The sequence below is a fragment of the Pantherophis guttatus genome, chromosome 4, assembly GCF_059756535.1.
Source record: "Pantherophis guttatus breed Tessera chromosome 4, ASM5975653v1, whole genome shotgun sequence".
Taxonomy (NCBI): Eukaryota; Metazoa; Chordata; class Lepidosauria; order Squamata; family Colubridae; genus Pantherophis; species Pantherophis guttatus.
The window spans coordinates 5,404,715-5,432,333 of record NC_142066.1 but is presented as its reverse complement, the minus strand read 5'-3'; the positions used below and the strand labels follow the sequence as shown (position 1 = coordinate 5,432,333).

Genomic DNA, 27,619 nt, shown 5'->3' with positions numbered 1-27,619 from the left:
ACACCGGGAGCCACAAAACCCTTCCCGTCCCTGACTATTTCTCGAGCGGCCACAAAACTAGCATATGTCGTCGAATTAAACGTTCTGTTTTCTTCTGAAACTTTTCTTTTCTTGGACTTATCCATGGTTGGCCTACCGGGGGTTGAAAAGCCCAATAACATGGCGCTCCCGTGTGACACCTCTCCTGCGCGAGCTGCACTGGGCTCCCGGTGGTCTTCCGGGTGCGCTTCAAGGTTTTGGTTACCACCTTTAGAGCGCTCCACGGCTTAGGACCTGGTTATTTACGGGACCACCTACTACCACAAGCAGCCTCCCACCGGCCGGTACGCTCTCATAGAGGGGCTCCTTCGGGTGCCGTCAGCTAAACTAATGTTGACTGGCAGCCCCCAGGGGGAGGGCCTTCTCTGTGGGGGCACCCACTATCTGGAACGAGCTCCCCCCAGAGATACGGAGGATCCCGGATCTACGCACTTTCCGCCATGCTCTTAAGATTCTTCTATTCCAGCAAGCCGGCCTGGCCTAATTTTCTCCCCCGTTTTAAAATTCTTTTAAATCAAAATTTTAATTTGTTTTAAATTATTGGGATTTTTTAATTGTCTCGGGCTAAATTATTTAATCGGGTTTTAATTATATCTTTTAACTTTTGTATCTATGTATTTTATTTTGTGCCTGTTCACCGCCCTGAGTCCTTCGGGAGTAGGGCGGTATACAAATCTAATAAAAGAAAAGAAAGAAAAGAATAAATCGTGTGCCAGCGGGTGTCACACATTGGCGGTTGTGACGCATATTTTGAGTGACAGGGAGCCGCAGCAGAGGGGTGAAAGAGCCACATGCGGCTCCAGAGCTGACCCATGGACTAGAAGACCTCCAAAGTCCCTTCCAAATCTGTCATTCTGTTACTCTTTTCCAAGAATACAGGAATTGGCCATGGCTAGTCTAGTGAAGAGAAGGACCAGGGGGGGACATGATAGCAGGATTCCAATATTTGAGGGGATGCCACAGAGTGGAAGGAGTCAACCTATTTCCCAAAGCCCGTGAAGGCAGGACGAGAAGCAAAGGATGGGAAACTAATCCAAGGAGAGAAGCAATTTAGAATAAAGGAGAAATTTCCTGACAATTAGAACAATTAATCCGTGGAATCAGCTCCCGTGACTTGTCCCAGCTTCTGCCCAACCTGGCAGTTCAAAAGCACGTAAAAAATGCAAGTGGAAAAAAATAGGGACCACCTTTGGTGGGAAGGTAACAGTGTTCCATGCGCCTTCGGCATTTAATCATGCTGGCCACATGACCATGGAGACGTCTTCGGACAGCGCTGGCTCTTTGGTTTTGAAACACAGATGAGCGCCGCCCCCTAGAGTCGGGAACGACTAGCACATATGTGCGAGGGGAACCTTTACCTTTACAGACCTTTTGTTGTGGCTCCGTTGCCTGAGCCTGGGCTATCGACAGATGCAGACTCTGAGAATGAGGGAGAGGAGTTGGCAAGGCCTCCCTCTCCAGGACCTTCCTCTCTGGCAATGCCTCCGGAGGACACCGAAGGCCAAAGGATAGGCCCAGAGCCAAGCACGTCCCCGCAGCCACAGGTGGACAGCGATGAAGGAGATAAGTGCTGGCTGGACCCTCAGCAGAGGCGCAGGGAGAAGCGTGCGCAGCAGAGGGGAAGGCATGCCAGAGATTAGCTGAGTCACTGGACCACACCCCACAGGGTATAAATGTGGGTGTGGTGACCGGTTCAGTTTGTGATGAGCAAAAACTAGAAATAATCCATGATCTCTGCGTTACTGGACTTCTGACTGCCTTGTCGGACTGCATTTGGACTAATCCTTGTATTGCTGAAACTTTGCCTGCTTTATCGGAATGCTTGCAGTCTAATCTTTGTTTTGTGTGAGTAAAGTCTGAATTGGCAGCTAGCCACTGGGTTGCTGCCAGCTTTATCTTCAAAGATTTTGTCATGTGGCTTATTAACTCCGGGTGCATGTGTGGGACGGGGACAGAACACTTTTGGGGCCCCAGTGGAGGCGCAATGGAGGTGATTGATGGAGTAATAAGAGATCCCACCTCCCCACCACTCCGCCTTCCCCCTCCCCATGCGGCCCTTAGGTGTGAATGTTTGATTTTAACTTTTGATGTTTTTAACTGCATATGTTAAGCCCCCCCCCCCCGCAATAAGAAAGGCTGAGTGCCAAAGAATGGAGGCCTTTGAACTCTGATGCTGGAGAAGACTCCTGCGTGTCCCTTGGGACTGCAAGGCGATCCAACCGGTCGGTCCTAGAGGAGATCAACCCTGACTGCTCTTTAGAAGGCCAAATCCTGAAGAGAAAACTCAAAATGCTTTGGCCACCTAATAAGAAGGAAGGACTCACTGGAGAAGAGCCTAATGCTGGGAAAGATTGAGGGCAAAAGAAGAAGGGGACGACAGAGAACGAGGTGGCTGGATGGAGTCATTGAAGCAGTTGGCGTGAGCTTAAATGAACTCGAGAGGATGGTAAGAGGACAGGAAGGCCTGGAGGAATGTTGTCCATGGATCGGACACGACTTCACGACTAACAACAACAACAAAGTAAGCCACCCAGAGTTATCCTATGGCAAGATGGGTGGCTGATAAAATTTTAAAAATAAGTAAATAATAACTAAATAAATAAGGCTAGCAGTCTATCAGGGGGAGGTTCTAAATTTTTTAATTACCGGTTCTGTGGGCGTGGCTTATTGTGTGGGCGTGGCTTGATGGTCATGTGACAATTCTTTAGGATTTAGCAGAGATATTGGTATACCAGGCTTTAAACTGCTTGCAGAGCTGTACCTGTCTACCCATTGGTTTTTGGAGGCACTGGTTTATTCATTTGTTTTCGGAACCACTGGTCTACTCATTTATTTTTGGAGGCACCGGTCTACTCATTTGTTTTCAGAGGCATCGGTCTACTCATTTGTTTTCAGAGGCACCGGTCTACCCATTTGTTTTTGGAGGCACCGGTCTACCCATTTGTTTTTGGAGGCACCGGTCTACCCATTTGTTTTTGGAGGCACCGGTCTACTCATTTGTTTTTGGAGGCACTGGTCTACTCATTTGTTTTCGGAGGCACTGGTCTACTCATTTGTTTTCGGAGGCACTGGTCTACTCATTTGTTTTTGGAGGCACCGGTCTACCCATTTGTTTTTGGAGGCACCGGTCTTCTCATTTGTTTTTGGAGGCACCGGTCTATCCATTTGTTTTGGGAGGCACCGGTCTACCCATTTGTTTTTCGAGCGCCCTGGTCTAGCACCACACTGCCTTTTAACACTGATCAACTGTAGGGCAGCCCTTTGAAGCCCCGCGGCAAGAGTTTAAACAGTTTTTTTCCTTCTAGCTGATCAGCTGGGACTCGGGAGGCAGTGAGTAGATTGGGGGTGGGGCCAAATAAAAGGTAAGAATAACGGGAGGGGGGAGGAGGGCCCAGCTCCCGAACAAAGAGAACCGGTTCGGTGACGTCATATCGTCACCGCTACCAGCTTGGCCAAACCGGGCCTAATTGGGAGGAACCCACCACTGCAGTCTACGCTCTGCCTCACCGGGGAGAAAATCCACCCAACTTACGGTGATGAAGCCGTAGCCTTTGGACTGTCCGGTATCCTGGTCCCGCATGAGGACGATGCTGTCAATCTATGGAGGAGAGAATGTGCATACACACACCCTGTTAGAAAGCAAAGAACATCCCCCCCTTCTGGGGATCCACTGCCCCCCCTTCTCTATCCCCCTCCCCCCTTTACCTTGCCAAATGGCTCGAAGATCCCGCGCAGCATTTCTTTGGTGATGTTGCAGTGAAGGGAACCGACGTAGAGCCTCATTGGGCCCCCGCTGCCTTTCTGAAGGTTGTTGGCCATGGCGGCCAGCCGGTTCTTCTCCGCCTAAGGCCACAGATTGGGGAAGGGAGGGGGGAGAGGCGTCAAAAAACAGCCAGAAATATTCAGTTTGCTCTTTTCTCCTTAATTGCTAATGTTAACCTTATATGATATGGGAAGTATTTTAGCAATGGCTAGCAAATAAAAAAGGAGTTTGGAAATGAAGAAGGCTAAAGAATAAGTAGAAAATGTATTAAAAATAGAGATGTAAATAAGATGAAAATTGTTAGTATATGTACGATGAGAATAAGATTGTTTAATGTTAAAATGGTATTATCACTAGAACAGGGGTGGGCAAATGTGGTTCTTTTACAACCTGTGGACTTCAACTCCCAGAATTCCTGAGACAGCCAATCTGTCTGTCAGATTGGCTGTCTCAGGAATTCTGGGAGTTGAAGTCCACAGGTTGTAAAAGGGACACATTTGCCGACATACCCTGCACTAGAAAATACTGAGAAGAAAATGGAGAGCTTTACAATGTTTAAATGTTTAATACATTGCATTGCTACAGATTTGGAAAAGAGCAAAACCGAAACACGGCACTAGAATTCCAATGCGGTTATCACCAACAGAAGCATTGATATACCCCAATTTACTGGAGAAAAATAAGATAATTAGATATAAGGAATTGGTAAATGATCAGGGAGATTTGAAAACAAAAGCAGGAGCTGGAACAAGATATTGGTAGGGTGATGGATTGGGGGACATTCGCACCAGTTCAATCTAAATTTCTAAGAGATGAAAAGATGTATGAGATACGAAAGGAACCGCAAGAATTGGGACAAAATTATTCATGGAACAGAAATAAAATTAATTAGTAATATATACAAATATCTACTGAGGTATAAAATGGAGGAAGAGGTACCGTATTTTTTGGAGTATAAGACACACCTTTTTCCCCCTAAAAGAGGGTGAAAATTTAGGTGTGTCTTATACACCGAATGTAACCCCGCCCACCCACTGGCCCCACCCTTTGGCCTCTGCCTCCAAGCAAACAGCAATAAAAAACAGCTCCTTTCAGCTTCAGCACAGCCTAATTAGCACAAGTTGATTGGATCAGCCTCCCGACTCTCAGCTGATTTGCTCTCAGCAGGGTTCTGCTGCTTGCTGCAAGGAAGTAAATTGCTGGAGCAGATTTTTTTTTTCCTTGTGCTAATCAAGCTATGCTGAAAACGAAAATGAAAGTAAAGCAGGCTGTTTGCAGCAAGGAGGCAAAATTGCTCAGAGGCAGAGGGAGATTTCTTTTTCTTCTTTTCCTCACCAAAAAAGGTAGGTGCGTCTTATACTCCGGTGCGTCTTATGCTCCGAAAAATACGGTAGTTAAGAATACCGGGATTAGATGGGCGAAAAATTTTGGCTACAGTATAGAATTGGAGAAATGGGAAAAATTATGGGAAATAAACATTAAATTGACTCTATCAACGGCATTCAAGGAAAACCAGTTAAAAATGTTCTACAGATGGCATTTCACACCAGTACAGCTTGCTAAAATGTCTCCTAACAACTCTCCAAATTGTTGGAAATGTAAAAAAGTCCCCGGAACATATTACCATCTCTGGTGGACATGTCCTAAGGCGAAAAAATATTGGGCTAAAATTAGAAGTTGGATAGAAGAGATAATGGGTTACAATGTGGACTTGAAACCAGAGACATTTTTACTGGGGATATTGAACATAACCTACGGTAAAGAAATTAGATATTTATTTTTGCATATAATTACAGCGGCAAAGGATAGTCTACGCACAGTCCTGGAAAAACAAAGAGGTACCAACAGAGGAAGAAACAATTAAGAAAATCCTGGACTGTGCGGAGATGGATAAATTGACGAAAGAAAGAAAAGGAAGACACAGAACATTATCAAGTATGGACTAAGTGGTACGATTGCCTCGAGATTAGGGAAAGTAAAAGTGAATAAATGATGGGACAAATGTGTGAAATACTGTAAAGGAATAAAACTGGAAACAAAGGGATGAGAAAGATAATAAAGGATGAGAAAAATGGGAAATGCAGAAAATAGAAAGTAAGAGGAACGAAACCGATACGTAAAAAGAAACACATATTGCGTGTTTGTGTTTTGTGTGTTGTATTGTGTTGTGTTGTTGTTGTTGTAAAATTAATAATTTAAAAGGAGCGCAGGTAGCCCTCGACGTAGATTTTAGGATTGGTTTTTGAAATTAAAAGAGTTTCCAAACCTGGGAAGCCTGAACGATAATCGGCACGCCCAGGAGGCGTTGCCCCGTCAGCCCGATGGCTAGCGGCACCGACTGTATCTCACAAAACTCGACGTAAGCGATGCCCTTCGAGCGCCGGGAATTTCGGTCGGAGATGATCCGTACGTCACGCACCTGGCCAAAGTTGGGACAATTTGAGGAAACCGTTAGCGGAAGAGTAGCGAGGTGTCGAATGTTTCGTGCCTGGGTTTCTTTATTTTTTTATTTCTTAGATTTTTTTTTCATTCCAGCTTTATTATTTTTATAAAGTAAAGGGGGGTGAATGTAGACAATATGGATTCCTCCTACGTGCCCCATAACAACAACCCGCTGGACTGGCCCAAAATCACCCCAGCTGGCTTTTGTGTCTAAGGTGGGACTAGAACTCACAATCTCCTGGTGATTAGTTCAAAGTCACCTAGACGGCTTTCATGCCGTAGGACTAGAACTTCCAGTCTCCTGGTGTTTGGCTCAGTCACCCAGTTGGCTTTCATGCCTAAAGCGGCACTAGAATTTCCAATCTCCTGGTGATTAGGCCAGAAGATGGCACTCCTGGTGATTACTCAAAGTCACTCAGCTGGTTTTCGTGCCTAAAATGGGACTAGAACTTCAAGTCTCCTGGTGTTTGGCCAAACAATTTTTGTGTCTAAGATGAAAGTTGAACTCATGGTCTCCAGGTCTCTAAGCCAGCACCCTAACCACTAGGCCAAACTGAGGATAAAACCAGACTGAGGAACCCACTACTCCAGTTAATTGCAATCACGGACTGTGCTAGCTAGGTTGGTGGGAACCAAGCACCAGAATGAGCCAGAAATCAGAAGCCGGTCACCCTTGTTTGAGGCAAAGTTAAGAATTTGCCAAAGCTAGAGAGAAAGGAAGGGAATATGACCTTGCCAACAGCCGAGAAGAAATCCTCAAGGTCTCGAGGGCGGATACGGGCAGCTAGTTGCATGCAGAAGACGGTGCGGGCGTCACGTTCTTCGGGGCTCAAGCTGCCCAGAGGCTCCCTGTGTTGGGAGACAAGCGGAGTGATTCAGACGCAGAATTGGATGCCGGGGAGAAGAGACGAGGCACGTTGAAGAGTCCCCTCAGCCATCATCTTCATCATCACCCTGATCCACCACCCTCACCACCACCTCTTACAATACTAGACAACACAGTATCAACAGTAGAGACCTTCAAATTTCTAGGTTCTACCATATCGCAAGATCTAAAATGGACAGCTAACATCAAAAACGTCATCAAAAAAGCACAACAAAGAATGTTCTTTCTGCGCCAACTCAGGAAGCTCAAACTGCCCAAGGAGCTGCTGATCCAGTTCTACAGAGGAATTATTGAGTCTGTCATAACTGTCTGGTTTCGTTCTGCAACCCAACAAGACAGACACAGACTTCAGAAGATAATTAGAACTGCGGAAAAAAACAATGGCTACCAACCTGCCTTCCATTGAGGACCTGTATGCTGCACGAGTGAAAAAGAGGGCTGTGAAAATATCTACAGACCCCTCGCATCCTGGACATAAATTGTGTCAACTCCTACCCTTAAAACGACGCTATAGAGCACTGCACACCAGAACAACTAGACACAAGGGCAGTTTTTTCCCAAACGCCATCACTCTGCTGAACAAATAATTCCCTCAACACTGTCAAACTATTTACTAAGCCTGCATTACTATTACTATTAATCGGGTGAAATGTAAAATTTGTTAGTACTGGTTCTGTGGCGTATCTTGGTGTGTGTGGGGGTGTAATGTGACTGGGTGGGCGTGGCCAACTTTTTTTCCCCTTTTAAAAGCATTTTTTCTACAACCTTAAGAGGTTGCAGAAAAAAAATGCTTTTAGAAGCCTCTGACGATTCCAGCTGAGCTGCGAGATCATCAGAGGCTTTTTTTTTTTACTTTTAAAAGCATTTTTTAGGCCGAAGAGGTTGTAGAAAAAATGCTTTTAAAAGTAAAAAAAACCAGCCTCTGATGATCGCGTGGCTCAGCTGGGCATGGGGGGGGGTGTGTAGGGATTTTTGCTACCGGTTCTCCGAACCATCTGCCATCGCTACCGGATCAGGTGATCCGGTCCGAACCGGGAGCATTTCACCTCTGCTATTAATCTTCTCATCGTTCCTATCACCCATCTCCTCCCACTTACGACTGTATGACTGTAACTTGTTGCTGTATCCTTACAATTTATATTGACTGTCTCCTAGTATGATTTGACTGCTTATTTGTACCCTATGACTATCATTAAGTGTTGTACCTTATGATTCTTGACGAATGTATCTTTTCTTTTTACGTAATTGAGAGCATCTGCACCAAAGACAAATTCCTTGTGTGTCCAATCACGCTTGGCGAATAAAGAATTGAATGCTATGCTATGCTATGCTATGCTATGCTATTCTTTATTCTTATTCTATGTTGCAATACTCACCGGAGGGGGCTCTTCTCTCTGAACAGGGGGCTCTTGCTGTGTCCAAACCGTCGTCTGCGGGGAAACAAAACAGAAACCCAGATCGCAATTTCAGCAGTGGCGAGACAATCGCAAGGGTTACTTACACCGAACGACTGGCCTTGCTTGCTATCATTGCATAATCAGGTTATCACTGCAGGTATAGCCCGCGACCGTATCACCGTAACTGACCCTGTCCATTATGGTCATATGGCATAATGGTTGGTTAATACAGGCCGGTTAAATGACTGACATTTTATGAGGGTTTTTTTTGCAGCGGTCGTTAAGGAAATCAACGCTTTGCTATGGATGAGGTTTTGCCCAAAAAAACTGCGGAAGTGCCAGTTTTCGGACAAACCATTGTAAAACACGGTTAACCTGACCAGAGATTGCTGGAAATGGCTGGAAATGTGGCCATGTTTACCCAAGTTAGGTCACATGACCGCAGAGGTTCCCGTCCATCGAGAACTTTTAATTCGGGTCGTAAGTTCCCTTTTTTGGGGGGGTTGGTTCTAAGTCAAGGACTACCTGTACGGCTTTTAGAAACTGGAGCACTCTTTCCATCCCATTAACAGTCCAACCTTGTCCGAGGATAATTTTGCCTGTTTCCCATAGTAAATCTTTTGAACTTGGAAGAAGCTTTATCCGAAAATGGAATTTCGGATAAAACCAACAGGCCTCTTTCCTGAACTGTCTTGAGCTACATAATCATCATCATCATCGTTTAACGACCCCATAAGCCCTTACGGGGTAGAGTCTGGGCAACTGAATGGAGCTAGCAGAGTGTTTACTGGCCGGATGCCCTTCTTGTTGCCAAGCTGGAGTTTTGTTCAGCAGATATATTCTCATTGTGCCGAGAGAGAGAGAAATATCTGCCTCTACTTAGGATCGAACTCACCGCCTAGAGCTCCACTTCTAGGCCACACCACACCACTCTCACACGACTCTTGATCATGTGATCGAAATGCTTGGCAACTGACTCGTATTTATGACGGTTGCAGTGTCCCAGGGCTCACGTGATCCCCTCCTTTTACGACCTTCTGACCAGCAAACTCCACAAATTCATTTAACCACCGTTGTTCCTGATTGAACAACTGCGGCGATTTGCTGAACCACAGTGGCAGGGAAGGTCGTGAAACGGGGCGACCGCACTACTCTTTGTCTCGAGCTACATCGGTTTTGACCATTTCCTGTGGGAAACTTCCCGACCGCGCCCGTAATGGCACGGATCCGAGAAGAAACCCGAGTATACGGGGGTTCCGCAAACGCTCCTTAAGTGAACGAGGAGGTTTCATCCATTCAAAAACGTTTGCAAAAACGTTTTTCCAAGTTGGGAGGGTAGGAACTGCAGAACGAGAAAACTCACAGAAGCGCCCCCTCCCCCTTTCAATTCCCTTTCCTGGGAAGTGGTTTCAGATCGCCATTCGTAGAACATAGTATAAAAGTTTTGAAAGTGTTGTGGCTCTGTTACCTGAGCCTGTGTCATCGGCAGGAGAGGACTCCAAGAGTGAAGGAGAGGAGTTGGCAAGGCCTCCCTCTCCAGGACCCTCCTCTCTGGCAATGCCTTCGGTGTCCGCCGAAGGGCAAGAGATAGGGCCGGGGCCAAGCACGTCCACGCAGCCACAGATGGACAGTGATGAGGGTAATGAGTCTTGGCTGGATCCACGCCAGCGTCACAGAGATAAGCGCACGCAACAGAAGAAAAGGCGTGCCCAAGATTAGGCTGAGTCACTGGACCACACCCCACAGGGTATAAAAGGGAGCGTAGTGGCCAGTCAAACCTTGTGACGAACAAAGCTGAAAGCTTCCACGCCATTCTGCATCGCCGGACTTTTGCTATAGACTTTGCTGGATTATCTCTGGACTTGATTGACTCTGTAATTATTGAGCTGTTTCTTTTGATGTACCAGAAGTGGGGAGAAGTTATCTCTCCTCTTCGTAAGTAATAAACTCTTGGCAGCCAGCCACTAGGTTGTTGCCAAGTTCCGTTATCATAAGGAAAAGGATTTTGTCGGCTGGTTTGGTCTTTAACTCTTGAACGTCTGTTGGTGTGTGTGCGTGTGGGACGGGGACAGAACAGAAAGGACCTTCGAGATCTTCTAGTCCAGGGTTATCAAACTTGATTTCATTGACGGCTGCATCACGGTTGTTTGACCTGGGAGGAGAGGGGGCGTGGCCAGCTTGACATCATTCATGTCGGGGGCACATGTGGTGGCCAAGTGCTAAGCCAGGACTTCCCTCAGACCCTCCCTCACTCTCATTATAATCCCCTTCCTTTCCTTTCTTCCCTCCTTCCTTCCTCCCTTCCCTTCCCTCCTCTTTTAAGTTTACTTTATTGTCACTGCACCTCGTACAATGAAATTAAACGCCATCTTCAGTGGACATTATAACTCTAAAAATAAAAACACAAAACACCCATCCTTCGCATTCTATCCAATTGAATTGAAAAAACTCCCGATAATTGCATTAATATTGCACCGTACAGTAGAATTCAATATAGTTACTGCCCTTTTTCAGCCTATTTGTCCTTGTTTTTATTATCCTGTACCGTCTGCCAGATGGTAATAGTTCAAAAAAAAAAAAAAGGGGTGTGTGTGTGCCCAGGATGAGATGGATCTTTTAAGAATGTTTTGAACTTTCTTAAGGCAGCGGGAGCTATAAAGCTTTTCCAAAGAGGGGAGAGGGCAACCAATGATCCTCTGGGCAATGAGGTTAACCCTCTGGAGCGCTGTCCTATCTGCCACTGTGCAATTGTGCAAACCATACACAGGTACAGTAGGTTAAAATACTCTCTATGGTGCAGCGGTAAGAGGTCACCAGCAGTTTTTCATTCCCTCGTCATTCTCCGTTCTTCCCCTTTCCTTCCTTGCTCTCTTCCCATCTTTGTCTTTCCTCTTTCCCTTTCTCCTTTCCTGTCCCTTGCTCAAATGCAAAAGGGGAAGAAACCGTTCTCCTTTTGAGTTTGTTTTGCTAGCCCTCTGCAAGCAAAAATGGAGCTGCGGGAGGGACCCTGCATGCAATGCTCCTGAGCTCAGTTTTCGCTGGCAGAGCATCATGGGGCCAGTCCTTCGCTGTTCCCATCGCGGCCCCGCAGGCCAGATGTAAGCAACCTATGGGCTGGATCAGGCCCATGTTCTAGTCCGGGTGTCAGCAACCTGCGGCTCTGGAGCCGCATGCAGCTCTTTGGGCCCTCTACTCATGTCAGGTAATCCCACCACTGGCTGGCTCCGCTCCTCGTCCTCCCCTCCGTCACTCCTCGCTTGGGCTGAGAAGGTAAGGATGGACGGCGGGGGATGGAGAAGTGGCCAGGGCAGAGAGATACAGAGAGAGGGGGAGAGAGAGAGAGGGAGGGAGGGGGAGAGAGATGTCAAAAGGTTTTCGTGGTTCCTGGTGTTTTTTAACAACTGGTTCTCTGCCCTAAGGACCGGCTGGGTAGTCGGGGCTAAAAGGGGGAGGTGTCATGTGACTGGTAGAAGTGAGTGACGTCGACTTGGCCACGCCCACCCAGGTTTTGTGGCTCCCAGTGTTTTCTTTTCTGTGGGAAACGGGCCCAAATGGCTCTTTTGAGTGTTTAAGGTTGCAGACCCCTGGTCTAGTCCAATCCCCAGTTGAAGCAGGAGACCCTATACCGGTGACGGCTAACCTTTTTGTCATCACATGCCAGGAAGGGGGAAGGCAGGGGAGGTTTGCGCATGCGTGGGCCCACACCTTATGTGCCCCACCACGCACATGCGAGTGTAGCCCCCTTCCCCCCCCCTCGTGGCACGCGATGGCCCGGTAGGCCCGTTTTTCTTTCTCACCTGGCTCCAGATCCTCTCTATGCATCTGGGGAGGGCAAAAACAGCCTTCCCTACCCCCTTGGAGGCAGGAACGTGAGTAGCGGGCCGTTTTGGGCCTCCGAGGGGGTGGGGAAGGCTGTTTTCGCCCTCCCCAGATGCATAGAGAGGATCTGGAGCCAGGGAGAAGGAAAAACAGGCCTTCCCTCCCACCAGGCCCTCTTCTGGTGGGCCCAAAAGGACCGAAAATCAGCAGCCGGAGCTGAGCTGGCATGCCAGGCAACATGGCTCTGCGTGCCACCTGTGGCACACGTGCCATAGGTTCGCCATCACAGCCCTATACCATTTCAGACAAATGGCTGTCCAGTCTCTTCTTGAAAACTCCAGTGATGGAGCACCCACAACTTCTGATGGCAAGCTATTCCAGTGATTAATTGTTCTTAAAATTTCTCCTTAGTTTTATGTCGCTTCTCTCCTTGATTAGTTTCCATCTAATCTAGGAAAACCGTACTACATTTCGGCCCACATGCTGCGGGACCGCTCACCCTGGGGGAGGCGGGCTGCGGTAACGGACTCTTTCCTCCCGCCGGCGCTCTCGGCTCCGAGATCGACTGGCTCGCCTATTACGATCCCGACTGCGGCTCCGATGGCGGCTTCTGCTCCGATGGCGGCTGCGGCGATCCCGGCTCCGGCTGCGTCTACGATGACGGTCTCGGTCCCGACTACGGCTAGGAATATCAACCGTATCAGATTTTGCATCAGGGGTGGGTTGGTGGGTGGGTGAAATGTTGCTTTTGGCATTTTCCCTGCATCTGGATTATTGAGGGAACCAAGCATCAAGTTTAGCCCAAAAATACAAATCGGAAACTTCGGAAAGCAAAACAATTCTTTGAGCGACAACAAACCCTGGAATGATGCGTGGCAATTTTTTACATTTATTAAATATGGAATTTATTAGGAATTTTAAAACCAACAGCCACAGCAACCATAGTTAAAAAAACAAACAAGTTAAATATAGGGAGTTCTCGGCAAGGTTGTAATGTAATCATGTGAGCAAATCTGATTTTAAGACCTTTTTATTGTTTTGACAGTGGTGGCAAATAGTTTGTCGTATGATTTTGCCAAAAAGTGGAATAGCATTAAAGGTCATTCTCAACTTACAACAGTTCATTTAATGAATGTTCAAAGTTACAACGGCACTAAAAAAAAGGGACTTATGACTTATGACAGTTGCGACCTTTGTGATCAAATTTAAGTTGCTCGGCAACTGGTTCATATTTATGACGGGTCGCAGTGTCCCAAGCTCACGTGATTTCCCCCTTTTGCGACTTTCTGACAAGCAAAGTCGACGGGGAAGCCAGATTCACTTAACAACCGTGTTACCGACTCAACAGTGCAGTGATTCACTGAACAACTGCGGCCGGCAAAGTCGTACAATTGGGCAAAACCCACTGAACGAATTTCTCTCTTAGCAACATGAAATTTTGGGTTCAACTGCGGTCGTTAAGTCGATGGCTCCCTGTAATGCATAGCCAGAACTGAGAATCGCCTGCCCAAATCCCCAAGTTCAACTTTTTTCCTTCCTTTAACCGCCTCCCATTGCTGACCCCCCTCCCCATGACCAATCAGATTCAAGCAAAATGTTTTCAGAAAAGTCAATTCAAGGGTAGGCTGGTATGTAGCTGCCTTCGTCTCCCAGCCGGATGACTTTGAGGCAGCTTCTCGGGGGGATACAGTCGTTACTTTCGCTTTCCCCCTTCCCATCCACTCTCCCCAGAGTTCCCGGCAGACTGTCCACAAGCAAGGTCCGGTGTTAGCTTCCTTATGTGGGGATCCCCTCTGCTTCTATGCCAACCCCAGCCAGGGCCTGCCCACTTTTTCTGTGCTCTCTTCAGGACTATCCCTACCTGTGTCTGTGGTCACGGCTCCTGCTACGACTCCTCTTCTTTTTGCTTTGAGGGAGGAAGCAAGCCAGAAATGAGAGCCATGTTGATGGAGGGGAGGGAGAAACAAAGGGGTGGGGGAGAAACCACACAGCCCTCGCGGCTCACCTGCTGCTTTCCCCATTGCTGCTGCTGGGGGCGCTGTCCTTCTTTGCTTCTTTTCCTTGTTCCTCCGGAGACGGCTAACAAGAAAGGGAGAAAGGAGGTTAGACTGTAGTCTTCCAGCTCCCTCCTTATTTCCTTCCCTTCAGTTTTTGGATGTTATACCTGGGCTGTGGGGGGGTCAGTTGGCTGCTTTGAGGGTCCTGGCTGGGCCTGGAAGAAATATAAGAGTGGATTCAGCAGGAAAGAGGCACCGTGAGAAGGCGGGCACGGAAACACAATTCCCTTTTCCACTTAAACACGAAATCAACTGGCAGCATGATTCTACTAGCTAGTGCCGTGATGGCGAACCTGTGGCACGCGTGCCACAAGTGGCACGCGGAGCCATATTAGTGGGCACGCCAGCTCAGCTCTGGGGTGCATGCGCGCGCCGGCCAGCTGATTTTCGGGCCTTCTGGGCCCACCAGAAGTAGGGAAACAGGCTGTTTCCTGCCTCTGGAGGGCCTGGGGTGGGTGGGGAAGGCCTGTTTTTTTTTCTTACCTGGCTCCAGATCCTCTCTGTGTATCTGGGAACGGCGAAAACAGCCTTTCCCACTTCCTTGGAGGCCCTATGGAGGCTCAAAGGGCCCATTTCCCCACTCCCGGTGGGACAGGAAGTGACGTTTTTTCCTGTCCCCAGCCTCCAGAGACTCCTAGAGAGGCTCCTAGAGATTCCTAGAGAGGTTCTGGAGGCTGGGGACAACAAAAAATGTCACTTCCTGTCCCACCGGGAGTTGGGAAATGGGCTTTTTCAGCCTCCGTAGGGCCTCCAAGGGAGTGGGAAAGGCTGTTTTCGCCGTTCCCAGATACACAGAGAGGATCTGGAACCAGGTAAGAAAGAAAAACGGACCTACCAGGTCATCATGTGCCAGGAGTGGGGGGGGAGGGGGTTGCGCACACATGCGCGTGGGCACGTGCGCGCGCAACCCTCCCCCCCTCCTGGCACGCGATGGCAAAAAGGTTAGCCATCACTGAGCTAGTGGGTGCAAAGTGATACAAGAGACAATTCTAGAAGCAAGCTTAAATTGTCACTTGCAATGCGGAGGGCAGAATCCTGAACTCCCAACCTCCAAAGGGCATCCTCCATTTTTCGTGTGTTCCTTAGAAATTTCAGTCCTCATTTTTAGAAGCAAAAAAAAAAAAAAGGATCGAACCAACTTTGGCCCAGCTAAGATGTAACACCCCGTACGTCATCTCTCCATATTCTCATTTTTTTTGTTACTGAGAATAACGGGGACAAAGGAGAGACTGTGTTTCCAATAAATATTAATATATAAGAATTTGGAGCTGGATTAATGCAGATTAAAAAGTCTTTTGACCTTGGGAATGAATATCATTCTTAAAAACACAATATTTTGCACAACACACACTTGGGACTGTACGGTTACAGGGACTAGAGAATGGGGTTGGCACAAGCGGCAAACACCGAAAGGGAGAAACCTGTATTTGCAATTCAGGCAGTCCTCAACTTACAACCATTTGTTTAGTGACCATTCAAAGTTACAAAAGTGACTTACGACTCTTTTTCACAGGATCGTTGCAGCCTCCCCTTAAGTCATGTGATCAAAATTCAGATGCTTGGCAACGGTTTCATATTTATGACGGTTGCAGTATCCTGAGGTCATGTGATCCCCTTTTGCGACCTTCTAACCAGCAAAGTCAATGGGGAAGCCAGATTCACTTAACAAACATGTTACTCGCTTAATAGCCGCAGGGATTCAATTAACAACGGTGGCCAGAAAGGTCGTAAAATGAGGCAAAACTCCCTCAACAACTATCTTGCTTAGCAACAGAAATTTTGGGCTGAATTGTAGTCGTAAGTTGAGGACTACCTGTTAAGTTGAGGATTGACTTCCAAGTAAACGGAGACCAGCAAGACTGGGAGTTGGTTCCCCCTGCCCACCCATCATAGTCTTCCTCTTCATCCTCTGCCAGCCTCCAAGAAAATTTTTCCCTGCTTGGAGGTGAGATGGGGTGTCTGGGAGGCACAAGCTGGGTTTCTTTTAATTAACGAACACCTATTTGAGGCTCAATTCAGCAGAAAAAGAGCAGCCATCTTATTTTATCTTATATACAGTTTACAGAAATACATTTCTACACTTCTTTTTCTCCTAAAAGAAGTAGATAACTTATCTTTTGAGGAGAAACTGAGGGGATGTCAGATGCGGATCAAGGAACTGAACAATATTTTGAAAACTCGACTCTTGAATTACATTGTGTCACACCTGCCCTAACTTAAACCTCTCTATATAAACGATCCTTAACTCCATTTGTTGAGAAAAGTATACCGTATTTTTCGGCATATAAGACGCACCTTTTCCCCCCTAAAAGGGGGTGAAAATTTAGGTGCGTCTTAGACACCGAATGTAGCCCCACCCATCCACTGGCCCTCACCCTTTGGCCTCTGCCTCCCAGCACTTACCTCCTTGCAGTAAGCAGCAAGAAAAAATAATGCTTAACGCATTGTAAGCCGCCCTGAGTCTCCGGAGAAGGGCGGCATATAAATCAAATTAAAAAAAAAAAAAAAACAGCTCCTTTCAGCTTCAGCACAGCCTATTAGCACAAGTTGATTGGATCGGCCTCCCGACTCTCAGCTGTTTTGCTCTCAGCTGTTTTGTGCTGGCTTCTGCTGCTTGCTGCAAAGGGCCTCTGCTGCAAGCAGATTTTTTTCCCCCTTGTGCTAATCAAGCTATGCTGAAAACGAAAATGAAAGTAAAGCAGGCTGTTTGCTGCAAGGAGGCAAAATTGCTGGGAGGCAGATTTCTTTTTCTTGTTTTCCTCACCAAAAAAGGTAGGTGCGTCTTAAGAGTCCAGTGCGTCTTATACTCCGAAAAATACAGTAGTTTATTAGCAGTCAGGGATACTGCAGTATTGCAAAGCCAGAACTGAGAATCACGTGCCAAAATCTCTTAAATTACTTTACCCTCCCTTAACTATCTCTCATTGCCCACCCCAGTGTAACCCAATCAGGTTTAGGCAAGATGTTTTCATAATGGACCGTACAAGCGCAGTTTGGTATGCGGCCCCCTCCCCTTCTTCCAGCTGGGTGACCTTGAGGCAGCATCTCGAGGAGATTCAGCGCTTACTTTCGTTTCCCCCTTCCCTGAAGCCTTCCCTCCTTCATTCCCCCTCCCCACAGTTCATGGCAGTCTGTCTCTGCATAGCAAGCCTAAGGTGGCAGCTGACACACCGTTTTTATCGTTATCTCTGGACTCCTGGCAAAATACAGCACAAGTCATTCTTTCCCCACAGGTTTAACGTGTTTCTGCTTTTTAATATCCTCACCTCCTCTTTCTTGTACGGGGCCTCCAGCATAGCTTCTATCACGATGTCGAAGTCGTCGGAGGCCATGCCATCTTCTTGGGTCTACGAATAAGGAGAGAAAGGAAAAAAAAAAAGAGTAAAAAAGATAAAAGAGCTTCCCGGTGGAAACGCCGTTGTGTCTTCTTCTCCAAAATGAAAGGGAAAGGTGGCCGGATACTCACAGGATCCCGGGATGGATGGGGGAACGCCGGATCCATGGCTGGCCCAAATGGGTGGGCTCCCCACCACCCCGAGGCACAGGAGCAGCTGGTGGAGAAGCCGGTCTAGCAGGCAAATGAGTTGGTCACAGCCTGGAAGAGAGGGAAGGCCTGAATGGATTTGAGGAGTGGAATATGGAACAGGGGCTGAGCCATATACGTTGCCTGGAGATAAGATGTTCTACACTCCGGAATGGAATTGTGCTCTAAAATCACCTGCTTGGAACCCTCTGGAATTTATTTTATTTTATTTTATTTCGAATTTATATACCGCCACCTTCTCCCAAGGGACTCAGGGCGGTGTACAGCCAGATAAAACCATACAATACAAACATTAAAAACAATTAAAAGGATATATATTAATTTGGCCCCAATTTAAGATAACAAACCAATTAAAAATATTTAAAAATATATTAAGAATATGTTAAGCCAGCCCGGCTTGCTGAAAAAAGAAAGTTTTAAGGGCACGGCGGAAGGCACCGAGGTCTTGGATTCTCGAAGATAACTAGGTCCTATGCCATGGAGCGCTTTAAAGGTGGTAACCAACACCTTGAAGCGCACCCGGAAGACCACTGGGAGCCAGTGCAGCTCACGCAGGAGCCGTGTTATGTGGGGGCGCCAGGCGGCTCCCGTGATTACCCGCGCGGCCGCATTCTGGACCAGTTGGAGCCTCCGGGTGCTCCTCAAGGGAAGCCCCATGTAGAGAGCGTTGCAGTAGTCCAGGCGCGAGGTGACGAGGGCATGTGTATCCAGCAAAGAACAAAACCCCTAACTCAGTGATGACTAACCTTTTTTTCCTCGGGTGCCAAAAGTATGCCCACACCCATAATACAATGCCCCTCCCGCATGTCCCGCCCCTCTGCACATGCGCACAACTCCCTGCATGCGCACGCGACCCCCCCCTTTTGGCCTCATATCCCAAAACAGCACCGGGGGTGGGGGGGAGCCTTTGCCTCCCAAAACGGCTGGGGGGGGGGGGAAAGCTTCCAAAATGGCTGGGAGGGGGGTAAAAAAGCCTCGCCTCCCAAAACAGCACTGGGAGGGGAATCTCCGGAGATCTGGGAAGGCACAGGCGGCAGGAAGTGAGGAGAAAGGTAGATCTCCCCATGCAAGCGCATGCGTCTCCAGCTTGCAGGGCAGACCCGAAAATCAACTGGCCGGCGGGAAGCGCACAGTGGAGCTGAGCTGGGCGAGGGCTCGCATGCCCGCAGAGAGGGCTCTGCGTGCCGCCTGTGGCACGCGTGCCATAGGTCTATCATCACGGCCCTAACCCTTCAAATGAATTATCCATCAGCTTTTTTACACAAAGGAAACAATCATGGGTAACAATTGGCCTTTTGCTTCTTTTCTCTCGACTATTTCAGAGGAAACTTTGCTCGCAGAGCTATCGGTCTCCAGCCCATCCTAAAAGACCTCCTATTTCAAAATCCCTCAGAGAGTCCAGAATGAGCATTTTTTTTCTCCGCTGGGTTAAGGTAGAACGACGATTTAGAAGTGTTTTGCAAGTGTAACTTGCTTCTGAAGGAGATGGCCAGACGGGCATTCAAATCCAGTTGTTGTTGTTGTTTTTTAAATCAACAGACCGGAGAAGAAAGAAAAGTCCTAGAAAATGTTTTGGATGGAAGGGTGAGGGGAAGAGTAGGGGAAAAAAAACACCCCTGTGGTATCGATCAAAGGAATCCTATGAATCACATTTTCGTAGCTTTTTTAAAAGTTGGTTTGTAAATGAGTTTTGCAATTCTGGTTCACATTGTCTGCCGCAATATTACAATCAAATCTTTTTATATATATGTTTTAAGTATGAAATGCTTACTTAAAAAAGAAGCATTTTATAAACGTGCTTAAAAGAGAGAGGAAAGGAAAGAGAAGAAAAAGAGAAGAAGAGAAACAAAGGAAAAGGAAGGAGGGAAAATTTGTTCCTTGTCCATAACATCTTTTAAATGCAGAAGATGCTAATACGGGTAATCGACTTATGACCGATGGCTTAGCGAATGTTCAAAGTTATGACAGACTGGCCCAGAGTTACTTATGATCCAGATTCAAAGTTCTGGTGATCGCCCCCTACCATGGTCACTGTCCCAGGGTCATTTGATTCCCTTTTGCGACCTTCTAACAAAGCAAAGTCAATGATTCACTTAACAACCAAGCTACCAATTTAACAGCTGCAGTGACTCACTTAACAAATGCAGCAAGAAAGGTTGTAAAAATAGGGCAAAATTCACTGAACAAGCATCTTGCTTAGCAATGGAAAAAAAATTTGGCTCAATTTTGTTTGTAAAGTGAGGATTACCTGCATCTAAAGTGGATTAGGTATTTTTTCCTATCTGGCAATCCCTGTCTGTCTAAGGAACTTCAAAAAGTTCCACCCACAAGGCTGTTTTTTCCCCCCTCACATGAATGCGAGTAAGGAAACTCCTCCTGTTGAACTCCTACCTGTTAAAGTTGCATGAAAGTAGTGGGAATCTTCCTTTTTTTTAAAGGAAGGAAGGAAGGAAAAGAGAGAGAGAGAGAGAGAGAGAGAGAGAGAGAGAGAGAGAGGGAGGGAGAGAGGGAGGGGGAGACTGTTTTATGGGTGATAAAAAAACAGTATCCTGCAATAACACTTCAGACTCTCATAAGTTTATTCAAACCTGCAGTTACTTTCACAGAACTTTGGAATCCAAGTAGAGATTGCCAAGCTCGATCATTTGGGAATGCAGTCTTTCTCAATCTTGGCAACTTTAGGATTTGTGGATTTTAATTTTCAGAATTCCCCAGCCTTTAAATCCCAGCAATTCTGGGAGGTGAAATCCACCTATTCTTAAAAGCTGTTAAGATTGAGAAAAACAAGGAAGGTAACACTGCCCTTCTGGACTTTGCCATCCTTGGGGGCAAAAAAAAGAACATTTCTAAGAGTTCTCCGGTGTGGCCCAATCCTAGCTGTAAATATGTCTAACCTGCAGGATCGTAACTGATATAAATAACCCACTGATTTCACCAACTCAAAACAGGAACAAAACTACCCCCTGTTCATTTGCAGGAAGATTTCACAACAATTCTGGCCTTTTCCTAACCTTATTCTGCCCTCTCGCTGACCAGCTCAGAAGCAGCTAGCTTTTTTAGTAGCTCAGCACGAGAAATCTAATTTGTACCTTTTCTTTCTTGTTTCCCCTTCTTTATCACAGCTTTCCCTTCCCTATTTCTCCCGTCTTTTTGCTTCTGTATTTTTTTTGTATGTTATATCAGAGTTCCCCAATCTTTCCGGGTTGACGGCCCGGAGTGGGGTGGAAGAAGGGGATGGTTTTGTGCGAGGGAGAGGCACATGCACGCGAGCACCCATTGCTCCCACGAGTGAGGTTGCGAGTGCCTATGACGCTCATGCGTGTGGGGCTACAAGCCTCCACGATGCGCAAGTGGCGCTGTGTGTGCACGCACATGCGCACACCAGCCAACCATTCATGAGGCCCGGTTGTGAATAGGCCACAGACCGGAAGGGGATCTGAGTTATATTATAAATTAGTAAAATTGTTATAAACAAGAGAAATCTAATTTGTACCATGACAACTACCTGCAGATCAGAGCACTAATTAATGCTGATATTGGAAGAACCAGAACAAGGCATTTCAAATACCTTCCTAAAACAAGCTCAAGAGAAGCCAGGAATCTCCCAAAACAGTGATTCTCAATCTTTTCTTCACCACGGACCCCCTTTAAATACCTTTTGGGGCCACGGACCCCCTCCCCCAAGATTTAAGATTTAAATCGTAACATTTCTTCAAAAGCCTCCGTGGACCCCCTGCGACGACATGGCGACCCACAGGTTGAGAACCGCTGCTCCAAAATGTTGTAAGCAGAAGGAATCAATCTTGTAGGTGAAATGAGGACCCAGTTTGTGGGGGCAATAAGCTGACTTTGTATAAAAAATATACAAAAGGATGAAGGCTATTGCTGAGCACATTGTAAGCCGCCCTGAGTCTTCGGAGAAGGGCGGCATATAAATCAAATTAAAAAAAAAAAAAATCTGTCCATTTCTGCATCTTTCACAGAACCTTTTCCAACAGGTGCATGGTTAAAATTTTCAGCTGCCAATGCATGTCTAGTTTTCTCTCCTGTCAATCCATTTTTCTTTCCTTGAACTTTTTCTCTTTCCCACTGGGAAAAACAGCGCCTTAAGGCCTCCCAAAAGAGAGCCAAGCCACCTACCACAGCAACGCTACCCAAATGTTACATTTGCAAGTTGCTGTACAGGCGTGTGGGAGTTTCTAAAATGCTGATTTGAATTTCCAAGGGCATAACCCTTTACATTCTTCCTTCCACTAAGTCTCAAGACTGCTCATCCTTCTTCCTAAGGTAAGAATATAACAGGATAACTGTCATGGAACTCTGCCTTAGAGGTTATCAGCAACTGTATATTTACTATGATGTTTTTTTTTCCCACTCTGTGTTACCCACGAAAAGATTCAAGTTACTACTTATTCCAAAATAAAGGGACATTTACTGGAATGTAAGTGGGAAATTCAATCAAATAACCCCTTTTCATCTTCTAACAATTTAATCAAGCCAAAAAACAAACCAACCAACCAACTGCAATATCTATCAATAAAGACAACACATATTGGAAAGTATAGCAAAAGGTAACTCATTTTTTCTTCAAAATGCCCTAATTTTTTTTTTACGACGAGACTTCTGGAAGTACACACAGTACATTCTACTGAAAAAGCAAACACTACAGATGGGTTTTAAAATTTTCCAGTGGGCAGGCACGGGGAACGCAAAAGTTTTTAACTTACAGGCTCATAAACACGAAGGTTCACCATTGGTTTAAATCATGGTAAATTGTGGAAAACTGACAAAAAATGTGATGCGGATTGTTGAAATTAGCCCACTGTAGTTCTTTGCACAAGAAAGCCTTTTGAAATGCCAAGGCATCCATCAGAGCTTTAGATTTATTGACTTAAAAACTCCCAAAATGCAAAGAAGCTTCTCTTCCTATTTTCATGCTGCAAACCCTCATGGTTATTCTATACTTTGCAAAATTCCAAAAACTGCCAAATTTTAGGGGTCTGGCAAAATAATAATAAAAGCTAGGTACGCTCCAAAAACACACATATCCAATAGATCTGAAATATTCCCAACACTTCTGGAAAAAAAGCTGGAAACTCGTAAACCTCCAATCGTTATTAAAGTTTCATCTTGCTACCTCCCTTCCCCCACCCCCACCCCCAAAAATCTTTTTGCTCCAACGGTTAGGTTAAGAATCCTTTTTGAAATCCGAAAACAAAAACAACAGATTTTATAATCCAGTATTATAACACATTCATCCAAGCTCACTGTGTTTATTATTATTATTATTATTATTATTATTATTATTATTATTATTAATCTAAATTACTGCCCCTCAGTTCATGGAAGTTTCCTATCAAGGAGCCTTGACAGTACAGTGGCTTAGTGCACCCTGTTATTAACACAGCTGCCTGCAATTTCTGCTGGTTCGAATCTCTCCAAGGCTCAAGGTTGACTCAGCCTTCCATTCTTTCTAAGGTAGGTTAAATGAGGACCCAGTTTGTGGGGGCAATAAGCTGACTTTGTATAAATATACAAAAGTATGAAGGCTATTGCTTAACGCACTGTAAGCCGCCCTGAGTCTCCGGAGAAGAGCGGCATATAAATCAAATTAAAAAAAAAAAAAAGTTTCTTTACTACTGCATATCCACACAGCTTCCTTGTTTACTAGCCTTTGTTTGAGGAAGTCACACATGCATTCAAGGCCAGATCATCTCACACCATAAGCCTTTTCTAACAAGACACGGGATTCCAGATTTCTGAAAGCAAGCAAACAGGGTCGAAATCAATTTCATTTTCCTCCCTAGGCCATTTCTATGCCTTTAGACCAGGGGTGTCAAACTTGTGGCATCATCACGTGACGTATCGGGACTTTACCCCCCCCCCCGTTCGCTAAACCGGGTGGGGGCAGGACCAGCACGAGACGCATTCGGCCCGCAGGCCACGAGTTTAACACCCCTGCTTTAGACACTTATTCCACGTTAAGATTACTGAAGAGTCCACTTCACTCATTACCCAACTAAAAAACAAGAATGACATAAATACAACTTCACAGCCCCTACAAAGATGACAGCTGACCACTGTTTTGGGCATAAGCACAGCAGAATCAGGGCAATTTTTTTTTACCCTTGTTAAGATCTCAAATTCTCTGGAAATAAGTGTCTATGGAGATTCTCAGTCACCCCAAATCATGGTTGTCTCAAAGGTGCTTTTTTTCAAAAGGCAACTGGACTATGGGGTGTTTTTTCCCCCCCCTTGAGGTAGAAATGTCCCCCCACCCCATTGAGGAAGCTTTATCAGGAAATAATTTGTCTGGAAATAAGTTCTATTAAGCAAAACATCCGCACTTTAAGCAAATCTGCAACGGAAGACCCCAAGCATAGACCAGGTCAAAGAACAACTGTTCAGGAAGGCAAGGCCGTGGTGAACAACCATTTGTCTGAAATAGTCTAGGGTTAGTTTGCGGACCCCTGGGGGACCATGATGTCATCATAGCAGGTGTGTGCTAAAGTTTGAACAACTGTTATGATTTAAGTCTTTGGGGTCTGCGGCCACAAAAGGTATTTAAAGGGGGTCTGTGATGAAAAGGTTGGGAACCGCTGGTCTTGGGCAGTACTTCTCAATCTCAGTGACTTTAAGATGGGTGGACTTCAACTCCCAGAATTTCCCAGCCAGCATAGCACTCTCTCTTTCTCTCTCTCTATATATATACACACACCGTATTTTTGGGAGTATAAGACGCACCATTTTCCCCCCAAAAAAGAGGGTGAAAATCTGGGTGCGTCTTATACTCTGAAAGTATCCCGGCCCAGCCTCGCAAACAGAGGTTTCAGAGGCTGAAAAAAGCAACAGAAACAAATCTTCAGAAAAGAAGCCCCCAAACAGAGCTTCAGAGGCTTTTTTTTCTGAAACAAGAGTTTCAGAAGTTTCAGAGGCAGAAAAAAAAAAGCAAAAAAAAAGCAAGGCACAGAGCTCACAATCAAGGAACCTGTTGCTAAAATTCACCTCTGGGAACTGCTGATTCCGGGAGGCCGATCCACCCACCAATCATTTTTTTCTTATTTTCTTCCCCCAAAACTAAGATGCTTCTTATACTCCAGTGCGTCTTATACTCCGAAAAATATGGTATGTATAGGTGTATTTGTGTGTATATATAGTGCTCTCTCTGTATGTGTGTGTGTATTATACACACACACACACACACATCCAGCATATTAGTTCACACATCTGTATGTATCCAGCATGTTAGTCCACCCATCATAAAGATGCCAAAGGTTGAGAAACACTGGCTTAGGGTCTCCTGTTTGAGCAGGGGGTTGGACTAGAAGACCTCCAAGGCCCCTTCCAACGCTGTCGTTCAGTCATTCTGAATTTTCCTCCCCTTTTTAACATCTCTCCCTCCAGCGGATTTCGAACTCATTTCCCTCCAACCCTCAGCCTCGAAGGGGCTGTGGCTTCTTCCTTATCCCAGTGTTTCTCAAACCTTTGGCCCCTTGGAAGATCTAAACTCCCAGTATTCCCCAGCCAGCTATTACACGTCGGGGGGGTGGGGCGCCCGTCTTGAAGGGGCCAAAGGTTTGAGAACCGCTGCCTTAGCCAGTAACAGTTGGAAGGGACCTTGGAGGTCATCTAGTCCAACCCCCTGCACACGCAGGCCTGTACTAGGGATTCAAACCGTCGAACTGCCAACCTTTCTGATCGACAAGCTCAGTGTCTTAGCCACTTGAGCCACCTAGTCAGGCTCAGATGCCCCCCACCCCCAAGGATGGCACCTACCTGGCCTTCCTCACTCCCGCAATGTCCTGGCTTCCTCTCCCTTGGAGGCCTGCCTCGCCCCAACGAAAGGCAACGAAACCACCAAGCACACCTGTGGGAGGCAGAAAAGCAGCGCCACATGGATCAGGGAACCCTCAGCGCCATTGTTCCCCCCCCCCCCGTATATCTCGTCCCCTACCTCCCCCCACCTCCAGGTAGGCCGCTCCCTCCCCCCAAAAAAAACCCACTTCCGGGGGAAAAAAAGGCCGAAAAGGTACCCCCAGGGGCCAGGCCACGCCCCTTTCGCCCCGAAGCCACGCCCCTTTCGCCCGCTGCGCCTTTCTTCCCCCCCTCCCTTTTCGAAGCCCTCGTGGGAATTCTAAGCCCCCCCTCCCGCGTGACGTCACCGCCCGCGGGGTGACGTCACCGCCGCTACCCGTTCGAGGCTTTTGCCCCCCCCTCAGGCCTGGTTGTTTTGGGGTTGTTTTTCGCCCTTTCAGTCACTCACCCACCTCCCCCTCCCCTTTGGCCGTTAGACCCCGGCGGTTTTTTTTTTTTCCCGGTCCGGTCGGCCTCCGAAAAGCGCTTGGCTCCTTCCTCAGACGCGGCCGCAGCGAGCAGGAGCAGCAGCGATTCTAAGATGGCGGTCGGACGCTGCTTCCCTCCAGGACGGTACCCCTCCCTTCTCCTTCGGCTCGCGGGAGGGGGTGGGGGGCGCAGCACGCGTGCGCAGGACCGCCGGCCACCGCGGATTGGCTGAAAGGGTGAGGAGGAAAAATGAAGCGTGTCAAAAAAAAGGGGTGGGTCCGGATTGGGAGGGGAAAAACCGCGCGGCGATTGGTTTATCTTCGTCGGGGAGGCGGCCTTCTGTTGGGGACGTTCCCGCTGATTCGCTAAGGGGCTCAGAAAAGCGTATTGAGGTCGATTTTTTTCCCCCTTTCCTTCCCTCGCACGGCAAGAGAACCAATGGTTGTGAAGCCAGGGGCGGGGTTTCCTAGTAGCCAATTGGGCAAGCCGACTGGGGGAAAAAAAATAATAATAAACTGTCGGGGCGGCTGATTGGCTGGATGAGCGGATAAAACGCCAAAGTGCAGCAAATATCATTGGTCTATAGCGGGGTGGGGGGGGGGAGAAATGAAGCGAAAGCGTCTTCTCCTCCGAAGCTTGCCCTGATTGGATAAAGCCCTTCACGTTACAAACAAAGCCCTGATTGGTGCTTTAGTCGCCGAGTCCGTAGGGGAAGCCACTTTCTGGGCAGGTCAAAGGCCGCGAGGCTCCTGGAACCAAAGGAAAAAGGGGGTGGAGTCGCGCAGTTACCACGGCAACAGCGGCCTAGTCTCTGTGCTGAGGCCTGACGAGTGGCTCGCCTCGCCCAGTTTCCCAGCAAAGAGCCGAGATAGGCGGCCTTTGTCCCGCCACTGGAGGGTTTTCGTGGGCTACGACTTATTAAACCCAATTCCTGAGGGAGCCCGTTATTTGGCGAAAGAAAGACGGGCCGCCAACAGGGCCGCCTCAGCTAATCCTGGTTCAAATTGGGAGCCGGGACCCCTCACGTAGCCCAGGCTTTTAGGGGGTGATGAAAGTAAAAGCACCCCTTTCTTTGTACCCAGAATACATTTCAAGGACATTTTTCAACAATGACAAGCAAGCCTGCTTTAATTTCAGACTGGTTAACAGCCTTGGTTGCCTCCATTTTGCACCTTCTGGATAGTCTTCAAGGGAAGCCCCCCCTCCCCGCCCCACATACAGCCCACTGTAGTAGTCAAGCTCTGAGGCAGCGACTGAAAGGACTCGAGATTGGCATTAGGAAAGTTTGTTAAAAGTCTATAGAGCAGTGATTGCTAGCCTTTTTGCCATCACGTGCCAAAATCGGGGGGAGTGTGGGGGGGGTCATGCACACATGTGCCCACACCCATA

At 47.1% G+C, this 27,619-nt stretch overlaps 1 protein-coding gene across 6 annotated transcripts in view; it reads right to left on the bottom strand.

The window, feature by feature from the left end:
• The window catches only part of RBM23 (RNA binding motif protein 23), a 39,794-nt gene extending 12,903 nt beyond the window's left edge, over positions 1-26,891 (bottom strand). For 2 of the 6 annotated variants that reach the window (XM_087891705.1, XM_087891707.1), the window contains exons 1-13: positions 26,211-26,889; positions 25,724-25,814; positions 17,870-17,998; positions 17,670-17,750; positions 14,511-14,558; positions 14,352-14,425; positions 14,208-14,252; positions 12,846-13,028; positions 8,507-8,560; positions 6,976-7,093; positions 6,069-6,221; positions 3,745-3,882; positions 3,572-3,637 (exon numbers count right to left, since the gene is read on the bottom strand). In XM_087891705.1, the coding sequence (XP_087747831.1) occupies positions 3,572-3,637; positions 3,745-3,882; positions 6,069-6,221; positions 6,976-7,093; positions 8,507-8,560; positions 12,846-13,028; positions 14,208-14,252; positions 14,352-14,425; positions 14,511-14,558; positions 17,670-17,750; positions 17,870-17,905 (996 nt within the window). In that variant the 5' untranslated portion in view covers positions 17,906-17,998; positions 25,724-25,814; positions 26,211-26,889. Of the gene's footprint in view, positions 1-3,571; positions 3,638-3,744; positions 3,883-6,068; positions 6,222-6,975; positions 7,094-8,506; positions 8,561-12,845; positions 13,113-14,207; positions 14,253-14,351; positions 14,426-14,510; positions 14,559-17,669; positions 17,751-17,869; positions 17,999-25,723; positions 25,815-26,210 lie in introns of all 6 variants that reach the window. The other 4 variants (XM_087891702.1, XM_087891704.1, XM_087891703.1 and 1 more) reach the window with 4 other exon arrangements.
• Positions 26,892-27,619: the final 728 nt, after the last annotated feature.